The 27,250-nt window shown below is 43.8% G+C and overlaps 1 protein-coding gene across 1 annotated transcript in view; it reads left to right on the forward strand.

Annotated features, from left to right (window-relative positions):
- Nucleotides 1–27,250, forward strand: part of LOC126471224 (protein tipE) — a 526,467-nt gene that overhangs the window by 188,337 nt on the left and 310,880 nt on the right. The window contains exon 2 of the mRNA XM_050099348.1: nt 20,450–20,938. Coding sequence (XP_049955305.1) covers nt 20,450–20,938 — 489 coding nt within the window. The remainder of the gene's footprint in view (nt 1–20,449; nt 20,939–27,250) is intronic.

Consider the following 27,250-nt stretch of genomic DNA (forward strand, 5'->3'; position numbering starts at 1 on the left):
GATGTATCATGATTTACAGAATCTGAAGGCTGTGTGAACAGTGTTAGTGAATAATTAGCTGTGTGTAATAACAAACGTGTTTCACCAACAGGATCACTTTCTCGAGATATACCCGAAAATCATCTGTCTCTACAATTATCAACTTTTGTCAGCAGTTCAGATGAGGAAGTGGGTGTTCTTTCAATAGATAAAGTAAAAGTAGAAATAATTAAAAATGGGGATGTGCATGTTTCTGGTGGGCACGGTAGAACAAAAAACATATGTTATCAAAAGCGAAAGGAAAGTATGGAACTTCAACAGACTAAATTAGATAACATCTCAAACTCGATTTGGTTAACAATGGCCAATCTGCGCACTCTCTGCTTTTTTAGATATGAACTGATGCTTCTGAGGAGCAAATAGTGTAGCATGGTCTTATGTCTTTTGTTAATAGACGCCGTTCTGTAATGGTTAGCGCACAGACATAACCATAGCAGGCACTACAAGCCACTGCTACTTCGTCTTTCGCTGCGGTGCGTTCCGCCTGTAGACTGGCTGGCATGCCGCCACGGGCGCCCTATCCCCACGGCCGCGAGTCGGTCATTGGATCAGAACACGCGCATGCGCCTCGAGCTTCCTGGCCAGCTGCCGTGCGCTCGGAGAACCCTGACCTAGACTACCCGGCGAGACTTCGGCCTGTGCGGTGTCACGTTGCAGGCAAAACAGATCGATGCAGCCCGTCCGATTGCAATATTAACGCCACGTCTTCTGAAACACCGTCCACCCCTCTTCTTCCCAACTATTTGTAGCCGTTTACGTCATTCACATTAGCTGCGTACACGCTCCTTATTTGATACCCCATTGTCAGGCAAATGTAGCATACTGTGTACTGTTTGTTTGATTATTTTTCTAGGTCGTACCTGGATATCTTGTTTGCTGGTATACTGACGCATATATTTCTGGATATTATTCTCTGGAGTCTTGTTCTTGAGCCGTACTGTAATGCGGTTCTAGGCGCTACAGTCTGGAACTGAGCGACTGCTACGGTCGCAGGTTCGAATCCTACCTCGGGCATGGATGTGTGTGATGTCCTTACGTTAGTTAGGTTTAAGTAGTTCTAAGTTCTAGGGGACTGATGATCTCAGCAGTTAAGTCCCATAGTGCTCAGAGCCATTTGAACCATTTTCGTACTGTAATGTAAATGCAATGCATCAGTTATTAGGCTGTGGATGAAAAATACATTCCTCACACAAAAACGTAGCCCTTCGAAGAAAATTTTGATACTTATATAAATGTCTCGTTTATGGCTAGAAAAGATCTATATGACTCGCAAGAGTGCCATTTACAGGGTGTCCATGATAGAATAGAGGGACAAACTGTTTCATAATCCATTCAGTATATCGTACCACATTTATGACCAGTGATAATGCGTGAAGAGACTAGTACATTTCTTGTAAAAAAAATGTTCAAATGTGTGTGAAATCTTATGGGACTTAACTGCTAAGGTCATCAGTCCCTAAGCTTACACACTACTTAACCTAAATTATCCTAAGGATAACACACACACCCATGCCCGAGGGAGGACTCGAACCTCCGCCGGGACCAGCCGCACAGTCTATGACTGCAGCGCCCTAGACCGCTCGGCTAATCGCGCGCGGCTACATTTTTTGTAGCCAATGGCGGTAATATCATTATGTAACGAGAAATGGATGCAGCTTACGCTTGTTTTATGACCTATATACACTCCTGGAAATTGAAATAAGAACACCGTGAATTCATTGTCCCAGGAAGGGGAAACTTTATTGACACATTCCTGGGGTCAGATACATCACATGATCACACTGACAGAACCACAGGCACATAGACACAGGCAACAGAGCATGCACAATGTCGGCACTAGTACAGTGTATATCCACCTTTCGCAGCAATGCAGGCTGCTATTCTCCCATGGAGACGATCGTAGAGATGCTGGATGTAGTCCTGTGGAACGGCTTGCCATGCCATTTCCACCTGGCGCCTCAGTTGGACCAGCGTTCGTGCTGGACGTGCAGACCGCGTGAGACGACGCTTCATCCAGTCCCAAACATGCTCAATGGGGGACAGATCCGGAGATCTTGCTGGCCAGGGTAGTTGACTTACACCTTCTAGAGCACGTTGGGTGGCACGGGATACATGCGGACGTGCATTGTCCTGTTGGAACAGCAAGTTCCCTTGCCGGTCTAGGAATGGTAGAACGATGGGTTCGATGACGGTTTGGATGTACCGTGCACTATTCAGTGTCCCCTCGACGATCACCAGTGGTGTACGGCCAGTGTAGGAGATCGCTCCCCACACCATGATGCCGGGTGTTGGCCCTGTGTGCCTCGGTCGTATGCAGTCCTGATTGTGGCGCTCACCTGCACGGCGCCAAACACGCATACGACCATCATTGGCACCAAGGCAGAAGCGACTCTCATCGCTGAAGACGACACGTCTCCATTCGTCCCTCCATTCACGCCTGTCGCGACACCACTGGAGGCGGGCTGCACGATGTTGGGGCGTGAGCGGAAGACGGCCTAACGGTGTGCGGGACCGTAGCCCAGCTTCATGGAGACGGTTGCGAATGGTCCTCGCCGATACCCCAGGAGCAACAGTGTCCCTAATTTGCTGGGAAGTGGCGGTGCGGTCCCCTACGGCACTGCGTAGGATCCTACGGTCTTGGCGTGCATCCGTGCGTCGCTGCGGTCCGGTCCCAGGTCGACGGGCACGTGCACCTTCCGCCGACCACTGGCGACAACATCGATGTACTGTGGAGACCTCACGCCCCACGTGTTGAGCAATTCGGCGGTACGTCCACCCGGCCTCCCGCATGCCCACTATACGCCCTCGCTCAAAGTCCGTCAACTGCACATACGGTTCACGTCCACGCTGTCGCGGCATGCTACCAGTGTTAAAGACTGCGATGGAGCTCCGTATGCCACGGCGGCGGTGCACAAATGCTGCGCAGCTAGCGCCATTCGACGGCCAACACCGCGGTTCCTGGTGTGTCCGCTGTGCCGTGCGTGTGATCATTGCTTGTACAGCCCTCTCGCAGTGTCCGGAGCAAGTATGGTGGGTCTGACACACCGGTGTCAATGTGTTCTTTTTTCCATTTCCAGGAGTGTACATTATTACGAGCATACGCTAGCTCTGGAAAAGAGAAGTGCAACAGTATACCGTATGTCAATTTGTTCTGTTAAAACTTTCACAAAATGGGTGGGACGTATGCTAAATGCGAGGCCGCAACATGCATCCACATCGCAGATCGCACATTCAGTGTTGCGTAAAACATCTTCATTTTACGCTAGGGAAGCCACACTATCAAATGTGGAGGACGGTGTTTCGAGTACCACTAACATTCCAGCCCTCTCCTGTTCCATGCGCGATCCCTGCTGAACCCAGCGAACAACGAAGACAGACTGAAAAGTAACAGGTGTAGTTTACCTTTTACAGGTGATGTTAAAAACAGGATAAGCAACATTTTAAAGGCAGTAGGTTTTTCTATGTTTTTCTGTGTCCCAGACAGAATACCATGGAAACTGGGCCTTAAAAAAGCCAGATTGATTTCTTTCAGAAAATTGGATGAACGAAAATCACAGCTCAAATTCCTCTTAACTTCTGAAGAAAAATTTGAGTTTGAAGAATATTTGTTATTTTGTAGACCTTGCTTTGTACAAATAACTCTGAGCACTATGGGACTTTAACATCTGAGGTCATCAGTCCCCTAGAACTTAGAACTACTTAAAACTAACTAACCTAAGGACATCACACACATCCATGCCCGAGGCAGGATTCGAACCTGCGACCGTAGCGGTCGCGCGGTTTCAGACTGATGCACCTAGAATCGCTAGACCACTGCGGGTGGCTATTTTGTACACTTCGTATTTGTATCTGAAGCCACACTCTTTCGATAATAATTCATACGGTGGCCAGCAGTAATGTTACTACACACAAATTGTTTAGCTCTAATCGCCAAAAGAATGATTATCATATTTATTGTACCTTGGACAATATTCTCAAACTGTTTATTCTCTTCGCCGAGATATTTAGTTTTGTCGATGCCTTATGCTTCAAACTTCAAAGAGCTCGAAAAAGCTATTTACTGTCTTAAATATGAACGTAACGTGATGCTGATAAAAAAAATCCACGACCTTGTAGCCGTTGTGAGATGAAAGCCCATGTCTAGTTGCCTGCAACTTCTGGAGTATTAAGCTTTCCAGCCTTCGACACCACTTTGATCTCGTAAAAGCGGGATCCAAAGGGCTTCAGGTCATCGACTAATGGAGGTATCGCAAGACTTTAATGCTTTCTGAAGCCATTTCTATTCTTCTTAGACAGACGCATTCGCTTTTAATTCCACTCTGTCACCTTAGCTCAAGCTAAACTAAATACCGCGGGTTTCATAGTGCATGAACATTTGACGATTCATGAAAATCATTGTTCTTTTTTTTTATGTTAGGTATAGTTCTAAGCATTGTGCAACAAACACTTTATACGTCTTACAGTCGGAATAGCCCTCAGTGATTGGACCTTCTGTTCGGAAAAACATTGTGTATAGTTTACTGCGAGATACGCTCGAAATAATGGTATCGTGCGAAAGGTAACATGTCTGAGACACCAATGGATATTGAATAATGCCTTGTACACTGAAGTCACACTAAACTAAAAGACTGAAATTTCTTATTATACCATCTATATTACAGTTTATTTCCTGTATACTCTGAGCTGCAGCATATGAAGAAAGGCTAATTATACGCAGCCATGCAAGGTGTAATTACTTTAATTATACCTTCACTAACAATTTGTGAATAGTAAACCAGGAAATAGAGGATATTCCTACCTGCATCACAGAAAAATGGCTCATGTATTTATCTGAGTAGTTTCGTTCATCATTTGTGTAGCACTTGTTCGAGAATCAAAGTTCTCCGGCATTATTATTATAACTAATTATTTATTATTATTATTCTCAGGTTCCTCATCACTGACTTTTGTCGGGCGTCGCCCGTCTCGTCCCCAATCCCTATTACATTTCCACTTTTACTGAAATGTAAAAGGTCATTTTCCTCTACATTTGGTCACAAGTGTCAACCTTTGAAATCGGTTGAAATCTTTCAGGATGACCCTGTATTTTCTTCGTCGCTGTAATCATTGTAGACAATGGCATCAGTATCAGCATCGGAATGTCCATATACACCGAGTCATACGCAATAGTTGCCACAAATCAAGAAAAGCACTGACTAACGTTAGTTCAGATGAATTAGAGATCTATTAGACGAAATACATGCAAAATGTATAACATATGAAGCAGCCCAAAAATATAGAAACATAGTTACAGAAGAAGAACTAATAGTTGAGAGGTTAACGTGTTTGAAATCTATAAAATGGAAGCATCAGTTAGAATAAGCAATCTCATTCTAGGTTACGATACTACAATAGGAATGAAGCCCTTACTGCATTGCATAATAGAGTTAATTATGTCTATTAAGTGAATGCCATTCTTATTCCCAAGAGTGTGGGAAGCAGGACAACGAACAGCAGCACGCTTTCTTAGAATATCTCAAACATTCTCCTTGATATTCAGGTCGTAAGACCCAGATAGCCACTCAGTATGCTGAAATATATTTGGTGAAGATATCTGGCCTCGTGTGGCCGAGCGTAGTTTTGGTCTTGTAGAAAGACATCGTTATCTGTCAGGCCCACAAAGATTATATATGACCAACACCCAAAACTTAATTAACAACAAACAACTAGACAAACAATGTAGCATTGTTTCAAAAATAAATCGATGCCACTGGAAGATCATTATGGTAAAATATGCACGGAGAAGAAGGTTTTTAAGAGACATTTTTTGCTAATAACATGCAAGACATCATGCTGTGACATCTGTGTGCGCAAATTTTGGTTAGGCCTGTAAATTGTAAACACTAACGGTCCAGTCACACCTCCGTGAAATTGCCATAACATCTACTCATTTCTTTCTCTTAAAAGTGAAGTATTCTGTTCTATCTGCAAGGAAATCCTGAATCCAGTCGCAGTCAAGAAACACGGTACCGACCTGGTCGCCGAAGTCTGTGACGCCTGGATATAATGGCTGAACAGAGCGAGCTGAGCATAAGATCTGTTTGCCTGGAGAATAACGTATGTAGCCAAATGAGGCTCTTCGCAGATGACACAGTGGTGCACAGGGAGGTGCACTGTAAGAAATTTGTTAGTAAACGCAAAAAAAGTTGCAAAACGGCTTTGTCTGGTGCAAAGATTGCCAGTTGACTCGAAACATAATTAAATTTTATGTCACTAGTTAGAGTATCCAGCATTTACCGCGTATATATTTATTCCAATCTTCTGTTACTCCATCCCCCTCTGTCTATCTCACCCTCCCCCTGTCTCTCCATCTCCCCTCTCCCCCTCTCTCTGTCCATCTGCTCCTCCCCATCTCTCTGTACATCACTTCCTTTCACCCTTTCAGTCCATCTCCTCTTCCCCCTCTAAATCCATCTCCTCCCTCTTCTCTCCACTACGTTCATCTCCTCACGCCTTCTAATACAAAATCCTCACTTCCCTCTCTCTGACCATCTCCCCTTTCCCCCTCTCAGTCCATTTCCTCCTCCCCCTCTCTACGTCCACCTCTAGCTTCCCTCCTCCCCAGTTTCTCTTACCATTACTAAGTTGTCATCCCCACCCTAAATAGGAGGCTGGTGGTTCTAACCCTCACAGTATTTCTTTCCAGATAGTAAGTAATGTGTTTACCAAGCTTGGTTGGAATCGGTCCAGGAGTTTAGGAGGAACTTTTTACACATAGCATTGCCAGAGTACGCACATGTCACATATATTTCATATACATTTAACGTATTTCACACATATTTGTACGCATATTTCACCTGTATCTGAAGCTAATTCCACCTTGCACATTTGTTATCACACAGTTCAATCATCATAATGTCATCTCTTCTGAACATTGCGTCGTAAATTTATACAATTTTTCAGCTACAGGGTGACAGTTATTGAACTATATGAAATAAAATCGTCATAACGTCTGAACGGTTTGCGTTAGGACGTTCAAGCTGCAAGACTGGCGGCGGGGCATGACGGGAATTACTTGACGCATGCGCACGTGCCTTGTTGTTGTCGGCCATTTGCACGTGAAAATGTGACTGTACAGCGTGCCTGAGCGTATGGCGCTTGTGAAGGTCTGCTATGCGATAGGAGCGCAGCTGCGGCTCAAAGGATGTTTGTGACCGAATTCAAGCTGAAGACAACCGGTCCAATCAAGAATTTGATTCGCAAGCTTGGGATAAGTGGTAGTGTTCGTGATGACAGTATTGGAAATGTCGGTCATCCAAAAAGGGTGAAAACGCCTGAAAACATAGAGAAGACGTCCTGTTTCAAACCAGCCCCAGGAAATCGATCAGACGAACTGCACAACAGGTGAGAATCAACCGGGAGACTGTGCGACAAATTGTTGTTGAAGACCTGCATATCTTCCCATACAAAATTCAAACCCACCATCCATTAAGCCCCAGGGCCATGGAACAGCGGTTGTGTTTCGCCAACAATATTGTCCACAGAATTGACGGACAGGACTGTGATGTGAATATCATTTGGTTTAGCGACGAGGCCCACTTTCATTTGGATGGGTTTGTCAGTAAGCAAAATTGCGCCTTTGGGGGAGTGAGAACCCGCTTTTCGCGATCGAGAAGTCTCTTCATCCTCAACTTGTGACAGTACGGTGTGCAATGTCCAGTCACGGAATAATCGGTGCGATATTCCTCGATGGCGCTGTGACTACCGAACGGTACATGAAGGTTTAGGAAGATGATTTCATTCCTATTATCGAAAGTGACCCTATTTCGACAAGATGTGGTTCATGCAAGGCGGAGCTTGACCCCATCGAAGCAAGAGAATGTTTGATGTGCTGGATGAGCACTGTGGGGTTCGCATTCTGGCTCTGGGGTACCCAGAGGCCACTGGTATGAGCCTAGATTGGCTGCCATATTCTCCAGATCTGAACACATGCGACTCCTATTTTTGTGGGGCTATATTAAAGACAAGGTGTACAGCAATAATCCCAAAACCGTTGCTGAACTGAAAAGAGCCATTCAGGGGCTTATCGACAGCATCGATGTTCCGACACTTCAGTGTGTCATGCAGAATTTCGCTATTTGTCTTCCCCACATCATCGCCAAGGATGGCAGGCATATCGAACATGTCATAACCTAAATCCAAATATCTGTAGTGACGCTTACATTTTGAATGAAGTGTGTGCACACCGCAGTTTGTAACTAATTTACGTTTATTTTTTATATAGTTCAGTAATTCTCACCCGGTACAATTGTGTATTTGGATACTGTCCGCAAAATGTGTTACGGTTAATGTTAGCAGTAAAGAAGTAGTAAATTAAAACGTCATGCCTGATGCGGCAGTTTACTCCATTCGCAGCGAAAATATAGTAAGCGATAAACATTTTCTTTAATCATTTTGCGAGTTTGGACAACGAGGAAACATTTTCTGAGGTTATTTTCGGGCAAAATACGTGTTTTCCTAGCCAGACGAGTTTCGCTTTATCGAAGTAAAGCGTCAGCTGTGGTCTCTAATTAAAGATATTTACAATCTGATTTATTTTTAAAATAGAAAAACAATTCGTTAACAATTTGTTGGTTTTTACTTACGGTAATATCTGTTTGCTGTTTCGCCTGCATCAGGAATTGCCGTTTGCTATCACATCTCGAGGATCACTGGAACCAGACTCAACCGTCAAGTATTTTGAAAGACTTATACTGTGTGGACACAATAAAACTTGACCTTAAAATTCACCATACATCTCAACTTATTATATATTATCCGCAGCTGGGGCAGATGGTGTTAGACAGGTTTCCTGTCCAGAGTTGCATGAAATATTGTAAGGGCCACTTTTATTTTGCGCTTCCTGCAGTTGACCAACGACATAAATCTAGCAGTGGGGAAGGCATATGACAAACTCAGTTTTAATGGAACAGTCATAAGAAAATTCAATTCGGGAACGACGGAGACCACTTAGAAAATGCTCGTCGAACAAATTCTTTAGTACTGTTTCATTAGTCTGGCATCATTACTCAATTTGATTAACGGAAGATAGATTGCATAAAGAGCTACACAATTCGTCATGGGTTTGTTTCGTCAGCATAGAAGTGTCACAGAAGTGCTTAACAAAGTGCAGAGGGAGACATTATAAGAAATATGTAGTTGAGCGCAGAGAATCTTATTCACAAAAATTTGAGAGCCGCAGTAAAATTTGATAAATTCAGAGGCGTACAATAGCACAATCAGTACCTTCTCCCAGACACTGTACGGTTTCTTGCGGAGTACAAGAGTACTGCAACAGGAAGCATTGGATGCGAGCTGAGGAGGATAGGGGCTAAAATCCTCGTCCTATCACCTACATTGTCCAGTATTTCCCTAAATCTACAGTGGTGAATGTCGGGACGGTGCCTTCGAAAATAAGATGACATATCTCCTTCTCCATTCTCAAACCCATGCTTCCGCTCCATCTTTAATTACCACTACTTCGATGTATGTTAAACATTAAATTCCTTCCTTCCTTCACTATTTTCGAACTTTGACAAAAGAGATTCTGGCTTACTCATATAAAACAAACCATAAAATCCATGTACAGTTTTGACAATAAACGCTGAACTGATCCGTAACTAAACAGATGTGAAAATTAAGCGATTGTTTGCATTTTTTTAACAAAAGAAACACTTAATGATACATTTCTAATTTTATTTGCTGGTTTCAGCTTCCTTTGATCGTACAATGATTCAGTTAATTACAATGAAGCAGGAAATCGGAAATGTGCTATTTTCAAGAAATATATAGTACACTGTATAAGGTAGTGCTTCTTACTGTATAACACTGGAGATGAAACGCTTACCTGTGGCCTGTGGAAAGGTGAATAGTTAAATTTTATGTTTAAGAAAAACCTTCGTTTGACGGTCGCATGGACTCCCATACGGAGGAGATAGTGATAGGCTCCCTGAAAGAGCTGAAAACAAGTAAGTCGCCATATGTGGATGGATGACCAGCTCGGTTTTGCAGAGAATACGCAGCAGCATTCGCCACTGACGTAGCTTTCATTTATCACGAATCTCTCCTCCAGTGAAAAGTCCCAAGCGACTGGAAAAAAGTACAGGTGACTCCCTTATATAAAAACGGTAAAAGAACGGATCCGAATAATTACAGACCCATATCCTTAACATCGGTTTGCTGCAGGATTCCTGAAAATATTATGAGTCAGAGTATAATAAATAATCTTGAGATGGAAAAGCTTCTGTCCACAAATCAGCGCGGATTTAGAAAGCATCACTCATGTAGAAATCAGTTTGCCCTTTTCTCGTATGAGATCCTACGAACCATGGATGAAAGCAACATGAAGATCCCATTTTCCTAGGATTCCGGAAAGCGTTTGACACGGTACCATACTGCAGAGTATTAACGTAGGTACAAGCATGTGGAATAGGTTTCCAGATATAAGAGTGGCTCAAAGACTTCTTACGTTATAGAACCAAGTAAGTTGTTCTCGACGGTTAGTGCTCATCAGAGACAATGGTATCGTGAGGAGTTCCCAAGCGAAGTGTGGTACGACTGCTCTTATTCCCTATATACATAAATAATATGACGGACAGGGTGAACAGCAATCTGCGGCTGTTTCTGATGATGCTGTAGTGCACAGAAAGCGTGCTCTAAATGTGGAGAAACATACGCTAATGAAGATGAATGGGGGAAGCAATCCTGTAATATCCGAATACAGCGTTAGTAGTTTGCTGCTTGACACAGTCGTATCTGTTTAATACCTAGAGGTAACGTTAAGGGAGCGATATGAAATGGAACGAGCATGTAAGGACGCTAGTAGGGAAAGCGAATGGTCAACTTCGGTTGATAGCGAGAATTTTAGAAAAGTGTAATTCATCTACAAAGGAGTCCAGGAATAGTTCACTAGTGCGACCCATTGTCGAGTACATCAGATCGGATTAAAGGGCATCAAGGCAATTCAAAGGAGTCGTGTTAGATTTGTTACCGATAGGTTTGATCAGGATGCATGTATGTCATAGATGCTTCATGAACCGAAGTGGGAATCCCTGGAGAGAAGACGACGTTAATTGCGTTAGACACTATTGAGAAAATTTAGAAAACCGGAATTTGAAGCTGACTGCAGAACAGTTCTACTGCCACCAACGTAATATTCGCGTAAGAAGTGCGGAAACAAGTTAAGAGAAATTACGGCTGTTTTTCCCTCGCTCCATCTGGGAGGGGAACGGGAGAGTAAAGGGATAGTATTGATAGGAGCCACACAGTGGCCTGCAATGTGTGTATGCAACTGCGGATGTACGTAAAGTCGTATCTGCTCGTGAAATCCATAAAACAGAAGTAAATGAATTCTACTAAATCTGCAAGCAGTTGAGCGTGAAACATCTACAAATATAAGGTATACTGTTATTCACCTATGAACGAAGTCAAGCAGTAGCACTTCTTTTACATCAAAAGAAACTGTATTATATCCGCTGACAGACACTGTTGCGATATTTCCTCCGGTACTGCGAAAGCATAAATTTTTTTCCAGCTGAAAGTCCTCATTAATTTGTTGTGTGATGGAATATAAAATCAAATATGAATACACATAGCTACGACCAGCCACTCGTGAAAATGTGAAGTGTTACATCATAAAGCACAATTTCGGTATTTATCAACTCTGTGACGATGTCCGTCACATAACCGGTATTAAAAGATTAAGCATTCATTCCATTTGAAACTGATTGCGGTGGCGCTCTCAGCTTATGCTTTTTATTTTAGCTAATCGGACTTTATTTTTTACAAATAATTATTAGCTTGAGAGGGCGGCACACTTAACATTAGCGTGTAATCAGCTTGGACCGTGTTGCTAACTAACTGGCGTATGTTATAATACGAACGGTATTGATTGAGTGTTCGAATTGTGTTCGTAAGCTAATTTTATTTTGCAGGATTATACGACGCAGTGTTAGACGTCAGCGCTTTTGCTTCTGACCGACTGCCTGGCTGTTCCATTGCAGATGTGTCGCTCGGTTTAGTTTTATAGCGAGCTCTTACTTTCACTTCACTGCCTCCCCACACGCGCCGCTGGCCTACGTCGTATTTTTCTTCCGAGGCTCGGGACTTCTTCACAGTTTCCGGTCACTCCTTAATCGCTAAGCGTTTGGCTATCAAAAGTTAATAATCCCTCGTACCTAGATGGAATAGTATTATCACAACACTCTGTCAATTGTGTGCGTTAACCAGAGGAGTAACACCGCTGAAAGATTGACTCTAACCTCTGGTACTTCGAGCCCATATACATGCATTTATACTGCGACTGCTATGCCACAGTAAAGTACAAAGTGCTCCACTGTTCAGAAGGTTCCAAAATAAATTTCAAAGCGATTGTTATCTTTTAGAATGAAACCTGAATTACTGTTTTCAAATTACGGTCTATTATATTTCATGTTTTGGAATGGAATTTGTTGTTATTCCAGTCTATTAAAATACATGTTTCATTGGTAAGGAACCGATATATTAGGTATGGGCTCACTAGGCGCACCGGCCGGTTTGGCCTTGCCGTTCTAGGCGCTTCAGTCTGGAACCGCCTGACCGCTACGGTCGCAGGTTCGAATCCTGCCTCGGGCATGGATGTTTGTAATGTCCTTAGGTTAGTTAGGTTTAATTAGTTCTAACTTCTAGGCGACTGATGACCGCAGAAGTTAAGTCGCATAGTACTGAGAGCCATTTGAGCCATTTCACTAGGCGCTGGACCGTCATTTGGATGCTACTCACTTCTACATGGTCTCGTAGATGACGTCTTCTCGGTATCGATAGTTGCGCATGGTGGCATAAATCGGAATCCTTATGTTCTGACTTCAATAGCTGGCTATTCTCAGTGACGCGGGAGCAAAGTTTGTGGCAAGTAAAGAATGGATTGAGCGTCTTAACTTTAGTACACTGCCGGAAGAATATAGTACACCTGGAAAGAGGACGTCGATTTTGATTCGACGACGGCGGTTTCAACGTCGTCCGCCAACAGATGGCATAGTGGCATAGCTGGCAGAGTGCCACTGCGTCTAACCTTTACTAGGTAATGCTCACAGCTAGAAGGATTAGTGTGGTGCAGATATGTGAAGCATGCAGGCAACCATGCCACGGAGAGGCACTCGTGCGTCCTACAGCCAACTGAACAAGTTTGAAAGGGATCGAATTGTGGACTTACGAGTGGCAGGATAATTCTTTTGGAGAACTGCCGCACAAGTTGGACGTGTGGCGTCAGTTGTGTAACGATGCTGGTATCAGTAGTCACGTGAACCTTCTCACACCTGTAGACGATGTTCTGGACGTCCACGCAGCGCAGACGCTCGCCAGCATCGTCGTATTGTAATGGCAGCAGTGGCGGATACTACAGCTGCTACACCATAGATAAAAGGGCTTGTCATCGCAGACGTGTCAACAGGAGGAATTATGAACCGATTGTTAGCAATGAGACTACAGGCACGCACACTTCCAGCCCGTCTTCTACTCATGCCACAATATCGACGTGTACGACCCGACTGGTGTTGTCAGCGGATCACTTGGAATATGGAATGGCGCGCCGTAGTCTTCAGCGATGAAAGCAGATCCTGCCTGGAGGCAAATGATGGTTACTTGTGCTTGCTGTATTGTAGAGTGCATTCGTCCACGGGTATTCATTGGACAAATATATTATACTAGAACTGACATGTGATTACACTTTCACGCGATTTGGGTGCATAGATCCTGAGAAATCATTACCCAGAACAACCACCTCTGGCCGTAATAACGGCCTTGATACGCCTGGGCATTGAGTCAAACAGAGCTTGGATGGCGTGTACAGGTACAGCTGCCCATGCAGCTTCAACACGTTACCACAGTTCATCAAGAGTAGTGACTGGTATATTGTGACGAGCCAGTTGCTCGGCCACCATTGACCAGACGTTTTCAATTGGTGAGAGATCTGGGGAATGTGCTGGCCAGGCCAACAGTCGAACATTTTCTGTATCCAGAAAGGCCCGTACAGGACCTGCAAATGAGGTCGTGCATTATCCTGCTGAAATGTAGGGTTTCGCAGGGATCGAATTAAGGGTAGAGCCACGGGTCGTAACACATCCGAAATGTAACGTCCAGTGTTCAAAGTGCTGCCAGTGCGAACAAGAGGTGACCGAGACGTGTAACCAAATGGCACCCCATACCATCACGCCGGGTGATACGCCAGTATGGCGATGACGAATACACGCTTCCAATGCGCGTTCACCGCGATGTCGCCAAACACGGATGCTACCATCATGATGCTGTAAACTGAATCTGGATTCATCCGAATAAATGACGTTTTGCCATTCGTGCACCCAGGTTCGTCGCTGAGAACACCATCGCAGGCGCTCCTGTTTGTGATGCAGCGTCAAGGGTAACCGCAGCCGTGGTCTCTGAGCTGATAGCCCATGGTGCTGCAAACGTCGTCGAACTGTTCGTGCAGATGGTTGTTGTCTTGCAAACGTCCCCATCTGTTGAATCAGGGATCGAGACGTGGCTGCGCGATCCGTTACAGCCACGCGGATAAGATGCCTGTAATGTCGACTGCTATTGATACGAGGCCGTTGGGATCCAGTACGGCGTTCCATATTACCCTCCTGAAGCCACCGATTCCATATTCTGCTAACAGTCATTGGATCTCGACCAACGCGAGCAGCAATGTCTCGATACGATAAACCGCAATCGCGATAGGCTACAATCCGGCCTTTATCAAAGCGGGAAACGTGATGGTAAGCATTTCTCGTCCTTACACGAGGCATCACAACAACATTCTACCAGGCAACCCCGGTCAACTGCTGTTTGTGTATGAGAAATTAGTTGGAAACTTTCCTCATGTCAGTACGTTGTAGATGTCGACACCGGCTCCAACCTTATGTGAATGCTCTGAAAAGCTAATCATTTGCATATCACAGCATCTTCTTCCAGTCTGTAGCACGTCATCTTCGTGGTGTAGCAATTTTAATGGCAAGTAGTGTAGTATAACGCTCACCCACACGTTGCCCGTGAAACACAAAGTGCTCTTCAAGACGTGCAGCAACTTCCCTGCCCAGCACGATCCCAGGACAGTATTCGATATCTGTACGATCGATTGGATGAGACAGCACCTGCATTGCCGCCTGTGGAGTCTTCTCTACATACTGATATGGGTGTATCATCATGGGTCGATACCTGGTACCACAGAATCGCCTGTGCTATTGATCTGTGAATGTAACTATTTCATATACTTCATATGCACTGTTGCAACGATAGATTTTGAGTGAAATGGAAAGCTCTAAGAAGTTGTACTAATGTTTTTCACGGCAGTGTACATTGCTTCTCTTGTACATTTCACCACCAATACGGAAACAACATCCGTCGATCGATGCGACAAACGAAGTGGCTTGTTTCCATCAAATGCCTTGGTGTAATTTTTTGCGAAGTAACACGGCTGCGTTCAGGTACATGGTTACAGAAATAAAGACATAAGCCCTGTCCTCGATAGGATATTTGCGTCGATGCACGAATTCAGCATTATTCTCCTGTACCCGTAAAAGCGTAACACTTCAGTTTTAGAATATCGGTTTTAGATGCTACGTAATAGGTCTCTGTTCTGTCGTTTGCCACACCACGTCAGAGCATACATACCCAACTTGTTGATCATTCTCCATCGTTTACCAATTCCCACCAGTTTTATAAACCTTTTTTTTTGACACGCACTTTCGTGAATTACTATCGTTGAATCACTCTCACATCAATTGTCTGTACAACTAATAAAGTTTATGCCACGACGCTATATCACCCTCAGACGAGGTGACACGTCTCACAGTCACCACGGTCCAGCCTCTTCTCTCGAGACACCCTGCTCGCGCTTCCGTATATTGTGCAATAAGGCCCTTCGGCTGATGACTGTTCCTTCCACCGACCCTGGATTGCTTCTACACTTTGACTTTCAACAGGCATTTTTCAATATTATTGTAATCCTCTTTAAATACATATAATACGTATACTTTAACAGTCTCTTTTTAATTTGCTTCTTACTTCGATTCTTCTAAGCAGTTTTTATAATCTCTTTACACGTTTACTTCCAGATTTCAAATTGTCTTACTCACTGCCCCCACTGCAAGCCGGCTCCCGAAACATTCCCCCATTTGGGCATCCCACTGACATTATAACAAAGAGTGGTCTATGTGCCACAATTATTTGCCATGAAAACAAATCTTTTAAAAAAGGTTCATCACATCCTAAGTGAAACATAATCGCTACATAATGTCAGCATCAGCTCAAAACCAACAAAAGCCATTACCCTAACATGAGTGCGCGTTGCGAGAGTAAATCATGTACTGACTTCAAAAAGTAAGTTACACATGTCGTCCCACACTAAGATTACTGCGCAAAAAGAGTGGCGCATTGAGAAAAGCGAGGGAATGTTTCGGGTTTCCTGCAGACGTACTTCTAAATTTTCAGAAAATACACTAGGCCAAATTCTGTTCTATAAATAATAATACCAAAAATTAATGAAGCACATGAACAGGAGACAGAAAATAGGGCAGAATATCCAAAAGTTTGAATATATGTGTTGATGAGAACTTGCAGTGGAAGAAACGTGTTACTAAGCTTTTCAAACAATTAAGTTCTGCTAATTTTGCTCTTCGTATAATTGCTAGTACTGGAAAGATTTATCTACCTTCTGGTTTATCTTGCACATTTACGCTCAGTAGCACTTTATCAAATAATTTTCTGAATCTCCTCATCATTTGAACAGGAAGTATTGATTGCTCAAAAGCGAGCAGTAAGAATAATATGTGGTGATCACCCTCGGCTGTCATGTTCCTCTTCAAAGAGTTAGGAATTTTAACTGAACCATCAAAATACATATGTTCTCTAACGAAATTCGTCATAAATAATCCATTACTACGGTTTTTCACGGACACTTGGTGACCAAACTGATATATGGTGTCATGTATCTGCGTCACTTTGAAAAGTTGTGCAGCATCCAATAGAAGATGCTTGACTAATCATAGCAATGTGTTACTTTCCGAAGTCCCCACGTAAATTCCTATGTTGGCAGACGACGCTTCATTCACTTGTCTCTACGCATCCATGCCTTGTAGGATTTTAGAGCTGTACATTTGACGTAGTCAACTGGCCCACTTGTGACAGTTGGCGACTTATTTAGACTCAGGCACATCAGCAGTTCGAGGTCTTGTAGTTCACGTTGCTGGCTCTCGATCATAGCGCCATGGGTTCGTTTCCTGGCCGCGTTGGGCACTTTCTCCGCTCGGGACTCAGTGTGTGTGTTGTCATTATCATTTCATCATCATCGACGCGCAAGTCGCCGAAGTGCCGTCAAATAAAAAGGCACGCGCTAGGTGGTCGAACATCGCAGATGCAGTCTAAAAATTGTTGAAATGTGTGTGAAATCTTATGGGGCTTAGCTGCTAATATCATCAGTCGCTAAGCTTACACACTATTTAACCTAAATTATCCTAAGGACAAACACACACACCAATGCTCGAGGGAGGACTCGAACTTCCGCCGGGACCAGCCGCACAGTCCATGACTGCAGCGCCGTAGACCACTCGGCCAATCTCACGCGGCCCAGATGCAGTCTCTCGGCCAATACTGCCAAATGCACATTTCCTTTTTACACGCAGGTACGATGACGTGCACCCGGGGCGGTGGAGGGTACCTCTGGTACGACTAACTGATTCTCCATTCCCTGTTCCACTCGCGAATGGCGCGTGAGAAGAGTGATAGCCGGTAAACTTACGTATTAACTTAAATTTTTCTAATTTTCTCGTCGTGGTCATTTCGCGAGATATATGTAGGAGGGAGTAATGTGTTGTCCGGCTCTTCCGGAAAGTATTCTCCCGAAATTTCAATAGAAAACCTCTCCGTGATGCATAACGCCTCTCTTGATCGTCTGCCACTGGAGTTTGTTGAGCTCGTCAGTAACGCTGTCGTGCCGAGCAAACACTCCCGTGATGAAATGCACTGCCCTTCACGGATCTTCTCTATCTCTTATTAGTAATGTCTGATAACGGTCCCACATGAATTAACAATACTCAAGAATCGGTATAACAAGTACCTTGTAATCCATTTCTTTCGTGGATGGATTACATTCCCTTAGGATTCTTAGTATGAATCTGTCTGGCATCTGGTTTTCTTGCTATCAGTTTCATGCAGTCATTCCACTTCAGGTCTCTCTGCATATTTTATGGTAGATACTGTTTATAATTGAAAGAAAATAGCCCTCGGTCACTATTTTTAACGAATTAACCGGTTTTCGACACTGCTAGCAGTGTCTTCCTCAGAATTTAAATCAAAGAATGGTCTATAACATGGTCACAGAATTATGATTAAATACGTGTGATACAGAGTATAAGTACAGAATCATCGTGAAAGATTGGCAGTACTTATATGTCATTTGTAAAATAATAAATATTCCCAAAGGGCATTTTATAAATGACATATAAGTACTGCCAATCTTCCACGATGATTCTGTACTTCTACTCTGTATCATAAATTTTTAGTCATAATTCTGTGTTACAAAAAGATACGGCCAAACTTTCAGGACACATTCCTCACACACAAAGAAAGAAAATATATTATGCGGACATGTGTCCGGAAACGCTTACTTTCCATGTTAGAGCTCATTTTATTACTTCTCTGCAAATCACATTAATCATGGAATGGAAACACACAGCAACAGAACGTACCAGCGTGACTTCAAACACTTTGTTACAGGAAATGTTCAAAATGTCCTCCGTTAGCGAGGATACATGCATCCACCCTCCGTCGCACGGAATCCCTGATGCGCTGATGCAGCCCTGGAGAATGGCGTATTGTATCACAGCCGTCCACAATACGAGCACGAAGAGTCTCTACATTTGGTACCGGGGTTCCGTAGACAAGAGCTTTCGATTGCCCCCATAAATGAAAGTCAAGAGGGTTGAGGTCAGGAGAGCGTGGAGGCCATGGAATTGGTCCGCCTCTACCAATCCATCGGTCACCGAACCTGTTGTTGAGAAGCGTACGAACACTTCGACTGAAATGTGCAGGAGCTCCATCGTGCGTGAACCACATGTTGTGTCGTACTTGTAAAGGCACATGTTCTAGCAGCGCAGGTAGAGTATCCCGTATGAAATCATGATAACGTGCTCCATTGAGCGTAGGTGGAAGAACATGGGGCCCAATCAAGACATCACCAACAATGCCTGCCCAAACGTTCACAGAAAATCTGTGTTGATGACGTGATTGCACAATTGCGTGAGGGTTCTCGTCAGCCCACACATGTTGATTGTGAAAATGTACAATTTGATCACGTTGGAATGAAGCCTCATCCGTAAAGAGAACATTTGCACTGAAATGAGGATTGACACATTGTTGGATGAACCATTCGCAGAAGTGTACCCGTGGAGGCCAATCAGCTGCTGATAGCGCCTGCACACGCTGTACATGGTACGGAAACAACTGGTTCTCCCGTAGCACTCTCCATACAATGACGTGGTCAACGTTACCTTGTACAGCAGCAACTTCTCTGACACTGACATTAGGGTTATCGTCAACTGCACGAAGAATTGCCTCGTCCATTGCAGGTGTCCTCGTCGTTCTAGGTCTTCCCCAGTCGCGAGTCATAGGCTGGAATGTTGCGTGCTCCCTAAGACGCCGATCAATTGCTTCGAACGTCTTCCTGTCGGGACACCTTCGTTCTGGAAATTTGTCTCGATACAAACGTACCGCGCCACGGCTATTGCCCCGTGCTAATCCATACATCAAATGGGCATCTGCCAACTCCGCATTTGTAAACATTGCACTGACTGCAAACCACGTTCGTGATGAACACTAACCTGTTGATGCTACGTACTGATGTGCTTGATGCTAGTACTGTAGAGCAATGAGTCGCATGTCAACACAAGCACCGAAGTCAACATTACCTTCCTTCAATTGGGCCAACTGGCGGTGAATCGAGGAAGTACAGTAGATACTGACGAAACTAAAATGAGCTATAACATGGAAATTAAGCGTTTCTGTACAAATGTCCACATAACATCGTTTCTTTCTTTGTGTGTGAGGAATGTTTCCTGAAAGTTTGGCCGTACCTTTTTGTACCACCCTGTAGACCATTCATTGATTTCCATTCTGAGGAAGACACTCCTAGCAGTGTCGAAACCCGGTTAATTTGTCAAAAATAGTGACCGAGGGCTGTTTTATTTCAATTATAACTATTCACGGTCTCTGAACGTGCAGCCATGTACAAAATTCTGCGATACTGTTTACAGCAATTTGTCATCAGTAGCGTACTTGCACAGTAGTGGATTTCTTTGCCAATGTGTATAAATAAAATTAAAAACTACTGTTTGTACTGAAGACGGGGTGTATTGTTTGTTTGCAGGCGGGAGGACCTGACTGGGCTGTACAACTGCACTTGGAGCTCATGCCGCGAGGGGTGCACCAGCGATGTGTACTCCTGCACTCACCTGTATGTGAACTACAAGCGACCCCTGTACGAGTACAAGGGAGAGAATGAGAGCGAGGCTGCCGCCGTGCTTGCGGCCGGGCCCGTCGTGTGCGAGCGGGAGGCTGTGCTGCTCGTCAACATCAAGGGCTGCGGCTACCCGCCGGAGGTGGTGTGTGACAACTTCACCGCAAGCTACGGCACCGAGGGCGCCACCTACCCCTGCTACTTCTCCAGGGTCAACAAGTCACAGGTCATCCCGCTGTACGAGCGCGAGCACCATGTGTCCATCATTATCAACTACCTGGCCATACCACTGATCATCACGATTGCGTCGTCGCTGGTTCTGTGCGCTATGCACTGCGACTGCTCCGCCACTGAGCGCTTGCGTCGCTTCAAGTCTCGGGCCACAATGCGTGACTTCAGGTAACTATCTGTGCCATCCGCCTGGATCTTGCCTGATCTAGTAGCGGCTACAATAGTTAGAATTAGAAGTACTCATAGCTAGCCTAAGCTTAGTACTAGAATCAAACACCGTGTCAGTCAGCATGTATCATCCGAAGAGCGTTCACGCAAACACCCACACATGTGCAGCTGCAGAATATGGGCACGGTCTCTGGCACAAAACCGAGACTAGTATAAAAAGCAAGTTTCACATCACTGGTAGATTAATTTATGCAATGAGCATTTCATCGGTAGGTTTAGCATGCTTCAACGCATTTTCAACCTCAGCCCACCAAAGTTTGACAATATGGATTTATTAACACATTTCTCTATTACGAGTATTCAAAATTTATAATCTTCAGTGATAGTAAGTATATCGGGCTATAGACGACTTATAATTCCCGGTATTCCTAGAATATTTGTAGCCTAAGCGGTGAAGGAAGAGCAGCTACTGTTGATTATAAGCAGCATCTCATTTCTGTTGCTTGTAAACTAGCCTTCTTCTTCTTCCTCGTCTCCTTCCTCATCCTCTTCCCCGGCACTTATTCTGCGATGTATCGGAGTTCGCTGCTTTTGGCTATCTGTCTCCACTTGGGGAGGTTTTGTGCTTGGTCAAGGCGGAGACCCACTGTCTTGATGTCTACATGGAGGGTATCCAGCCAACATTGCCTCGTTCTTTTACCACCTCCCATTTTTCTATCGTGTCTTGATCTGCTCGGATTACGTGTCCATACAGTTTTGTACCAGCTATGGATCGAAAAATGCGTTGTTGTTGTGGCCTTCACTCGGAAGACTAGTTTCATGTAGCTCTCCATGCCATCTATCCTGTGTGTACCTCTTCATCTCTGAATGTCTATTGCAAAATACATCCTACTGAATCTGCTTAATGTATTCATCTCCTGGTCTCCCTCTACAATTTTTTACAGCCAATACTTCCCTCCATTACTAAACTAGAGACCCCTTAATGTCTCAGAATGTGTCTTATCAACCGATCACTTCTTTTGGTCTAGTTATGCCACAAATTCCTTGTCTCATCGTTTTATTCAATACCTCATCATTAGTTAAATGCTCAACTCATCTAATCTTCAACATTCTTCTGTAGCACCAAAGTTCTAAATCTTCTATTCTCTATTTGTCTAAACTGCTTATCGTCCACGTTTCACTTACATACATAGTTCCACTCCATATAAATACCTTAAAAATTACTTCCTAACACTTAAATTTATTTATTCAATGTTTACAAGTTTCTCTTATTCAGAAATGCTTATCTTCCCGATGCCAATCTACATTTATATCTTCTCTGCTTCGTTCATCATCAGTTATTTTGCTGCCCAAATAGCAAAACTCAGCTACTACTTTAAGTGTCTCGTTTCCTAATCTAATTCCTTTAGCATCGTCCGCTTTAATTCGACTACATTCCATAATCCTTGTTTTTCTTTGTTCACGTTCGTCTTATATCTTCCTTTCAAGATACTATGCACTCCCTTCAACTGCTCGTTTGCTGTTTCTCACACAAGTACAATGTCATCGGCAAATCTCAACGTCTTTATTTCTTCTCATGGAACTTTAATTAATACTCCAAGTTTTTTGTTGGTTTCCTTTACTGCTTGTTCAATGTACAGATTGAGTAACAGCGGGGATAGCTACAATCCTATCTCACCCACTTCTCAACCACTGCTTCCTTTCCATATTCCTCGATTCTCACAACTGCCGTGTGGCGCTTCTCATAAGTGCAGTGTGATTTCTGCACAAGTTGTAAATAGGTTTTCGCCCCTTGTGTTTCACCCTGCTACCTTAAAAATTTCAAAGACAGTATTCCAGTCAACATAGTCAAGAGCTTTCTCTGAAGCTACGAATGTTATAAACATAGGTTTGTCTTTCCTTAACCTATCTTCTAAGAGAAGTCATAGGATCATTATTGCGTCACGTGTTCCTGCATTTCTCGGGAATGCACACTGATGTTCCCCGCGGTTAGCTTCTACCAATTTTTCCGTTCTTTTTAAAGAATTCTTGTTGGTATTTTGCATCCATGACTTATTTAACTGATAGTGCGTTAATTTTCAGACCTGTCAGCAACTTCTTTCTATGGCGTTGGAATTACTTCATTCTTCTTGAAATCTGAAGCTATTTCGCCTCTCTCACGCAATAGCGTACACAATTGAAGCACGAACATTTTATTAATTAAAGGAACAGCTTAACTTTCATGGATCGCCCCTTCTGTGGTAGTTTACAATTGTGTGTGGTTGTTTCATACGTGGTGGAAAATTTGTTTCAAGTCATATCACACAAATAACAACTGTGCTGCGAGGTAACAGTGGTCTGACAAGTCCTCCCCACAGAAGTGTATGAATAACTGCAATGTTTACAATCATTAAATTTCGAAGACAGTACTATATCTTAAGTAAGTACAGCGAACACTGTCATGAGCTGTAGGCCTGGTGCACAACAAAAACTATTCGACCCGCCATTATGACAACAGTACTCTGAACTCACTGAACGACGGTAACTTACTAATAGCTCCCGAGGCACACACCTCTTGATGCGAGTGTCGATTGTTGACATTACCACACATGCCACCGAGGACGGCTTTCACTCGTCATCTCAACGATAGGTGACACATCGGCCGTCATTGGTCACATGGCCATAAAGCGACAGGCCATAGGTTCACCAAAACATTTAAGTTTCCATTACAGCTAGTCGTTGCTCTGTTTCTTTTGTTGCGAGTCAACATTCTGCATAGTACAAGTAACTAGCCAAATTCAAGAGTGGTATATTTTCGATGTGTGTTGGTCCAGAATTTCTTTTATCACAAAGCCCACCAGTTATTGGCCACCATTCAGGCTATGCAGTGATAACATAATTTGTGATTTAGGGAATGGATTTGCAGTCATCAGTTACTTTTGAGCAAAGCTACTTGAAGATTTTAGTCATTCGCATATATATATAGCGTCGGTCTTTATAGTACCAATATCATTTGCATCTGCTGACAGGTATTCAGCCTTCTTTGTACTTAGGAGTAGTGTGGTACGTTGAAGGCGGTTCTTCCATGCTTGAAGTTGTCTTCGAAGGTCAGTACAATCTTCAGCAACCAGTAGATCGTCATCACCATACAGTATTGTCCAAAGTGCTAATTTCTGAAGATCTCTGGTGATCGTGTTCATTATTATAGTTAAAGAAGAGGGGAGAAAGAGCAGATCACTGGTGGACACCCATAGCTACGGAAAAGTTACCTTATACTATAATAACAGAATGAACTCCACTTTTACGGTTGTGATAGAGCAGCCGGACTCCTTCAGTTAGTTCCTCAGGTAATTCATGCTGTTGGAGGGCAGTCCGTATGGTATCACATGATACTCGATCAAAAGCCTTCTTCAGGTAAAGGAAAGGGAAGTGAAGCTGCTTTGACTTCTCATCGATAATCTGTCTCCTGCACATCTACTTCTGCTATTCTTTCCCTCTACCACCCTATAAGCTCCTGCTTTTGGCAGCGACTCGTCTCCTAATATGAGCCCAACGTTCCAATTTCTTCTTGTAATTATTTTCTTCCACATAAATTTTTTCTCGATGATTCACTGCAGTACGTCTTCATTACTTACTTGATCGATCCACTTCATACTGCACAGAATCCTGTAATACCACATTTCAGGGACTTTCATGTCTGTTGTCTCCATTTTCACCCATAGAGAACTGTGATCCAAACTCAGATTTCATCACCTTTTCCTTATCTCGTGGTTTATATTTCCGCGAGATGTGCTATATCCACTGTGTCGCAGATGTTAGCTTTGCAGGCTGCCGTGCTGCCTGTCTTCAGTTCAAACCCGACCACCACAAATTATTTTTTACTAAATATTTATTATTTCTGGAAAGTTATCGTAATTTTTTGTGTTTAAAATGTTCGTATATTATGGATCATTGGATATTTGTATAAACAGCAGCACTCTCTATCCAAGAGGACAGTTAAGTTCTGTCTATACATTGGTGTTCGCAGGAAACCTACTTTACTGACGAACCTTTTTCCGGATTTGGACTTTAGTCTGGCTACGACGTGACACTGATTAATTGGTGGACACACGGGTACTTCAGAACAGCTACATCGCCGTGCCTCGAATTAGACAACGTAAGAGCTGTCGCTTGCACGGACGGGAACTGAAATATGATCTTTCATCGTTCTCACGTTCCGTTTAATCAGGAGAGCAATGGATCCCAAAACAGCAGCAAGTCAGCTGCACATCTCCCATCCATCAGTGTTTTCCCGAGACTCTGACCAGGACCCGACGAAATGGCTGACTATTTCGACCGAGTCGCCAGATACAACGGGTAGAATGATATAACGTGTGTGGCAAATGTGTACTTTTACTTGGACAGCATAGCTGAGGCGTGGATCGAGAACAACAGACAGGAGATCAGTAAATGGGATAAATTTTAGACCGCTCTGAAGGAAACGTTTGGCAACAATCATTGACAAGTCTACAGAGTGGAAGAACAGTCGAAGATCACAGCCCAAACTCCTAGGGAAATGGCACAGTCCTATATTTTGTGGCCCTATGCCGTGTTGTAAATCCAAATATGTTAGAATCTGAGAAAATCCCACACTTGATGCTGGAGTTGCAGAACACATGTATCAAGCTGCTGTGGGAATGTATGTCACAACAGAGGAATTCTTGAAGTGTTGCCAGAGCATCGACCTTGCGTGTATCATACGCCCAGGCAGTGAGAGAAGAGATACAGTATTTTATTGCAGACAGAACTCTCGGACAGAGTAAGCAACAGACAGCAGATACGTCAGGTGGCAATAGATAATGATGAAGAAGAGCGGTGTCTATCTTTGGCACCAATCTCCACCAGCATCCAAATGCGCCAGGAAGAATTGACTCCGCCAACTTGGACCTATGCCGCAACCATCAGACTACAACCCAGTACCCGGCCAACGAAGGTAAAACCAACTCCCCTGTCAAGCATAACGCCCCACAGAACAGATGTTTGGAAGACAAAGGACGATGTACGCTATTGCAGAGAAAGAAGACGAGTTTTTGCCGACTTCTACAACGCCAAACGTCAACCGTCACAGGAGTCCTACTCATTCCAGACAACAGCAGACGATACAGTGGACCTTTGGGACGCAGCCCGTCACCGTACCCTGGACGAGGTCACTCCCCTACATGTCGCTGCCTACCTGCCCACTCTTTTACCCAACGAATTCAGGAAAACTAAGTTAGGCGAACATCTAAATAGGTGAGGCTTTTGCAGATGGAAACCCCCCACGAAAGAAAGTCACAAAGACGCCAGGGAATCTCACTGATGTCATCATCGACGGACAACCTGTAGGGCCACGAGTCAACTCAGGAGCTTACTTCTTTAACGTCGGATATTCATCGTCGACTATGTTCTTGATACAAAAAAGGTTATGCCGAAAGTCGAAAATGAGGTGTCCCACCGACAGGAACATGCAGTGCAAGAGTAACTATCAATGGCAGCAAAGTAACATGCGCTGCTACCATAACTGCCAACGCAGGTGAGAAACCTGCTATCGAACTGCCAACAGGATCTGGTAGTCCACTCGTCGACGAGTGGTAGCCATTCCATACCAATTTTACAATGCTTTCAAATCCGGAATGGAAAAAAGACAGACCAAGCGGCTCGTGCTAAAACGCTGTATCAAAATTCCATCACTCTCCAATTAGTCAGCACTTGTTCAACGTGTCGCCGGCTGAACGACAGGAAATACGGGATGAAGTGGAGAAGATGCTGCAAGGTGACATCGTTGAACATTCAGAGAGTCCTTGATCCTCTCCTGAGGTCTTGATGAAGGTGAAGGTTGTACGTCACCTACCAACGACTGAACTAAATCACGAAAGAAGATGTATACCCATTACAGAACATCGATGAAATTCTAGACTGCTTGAGAGGAGCTATGGACATGCAGAAAGGTTACTAGCCTCCCCGTCCCCGCGAACCCACACAGAGACACACAGGCAGACACTTACACACGCACACACAAACACACACACACACAACCAAGCATGTCCTTCCATTGCCAAACTTATCATTCCTCCATACCTCAGAATGTGTTCTGTCAAAGAGATCCTTATTTTAGTCAAGTTGTGCCATACTCTTTTTCTCCTCAATTCGATCCCGTATATTCTCAGTAGTTATCCAACCTACCAATGTAATTTTCAGCATTCTTCTGTAGCACAACATTCCGAATGTTTCTATTCTCTTCATTGTCTGAACTTTCTGCTGTTCACGTTTCACTTCCATAGAAGTCTACGCTCCAAAAGAATATTTTCAGAAAAG

Source organism: Schistocerca serialis, chromosome 3 (assembly GCF_023864345.2).
Source record: "Schistocerca serialis cubense isolate TAMUIC-IGC-003099 chromosome 3, iqSchSeri2.2, whole genome shotgun sequence".
NCBI classification, from domain to species: Eukaryota; Metazoa; Arthropoda; class Insecta; order Orthoptera; family Acrididae; genus Schistocerca; species Schistocerca serialis.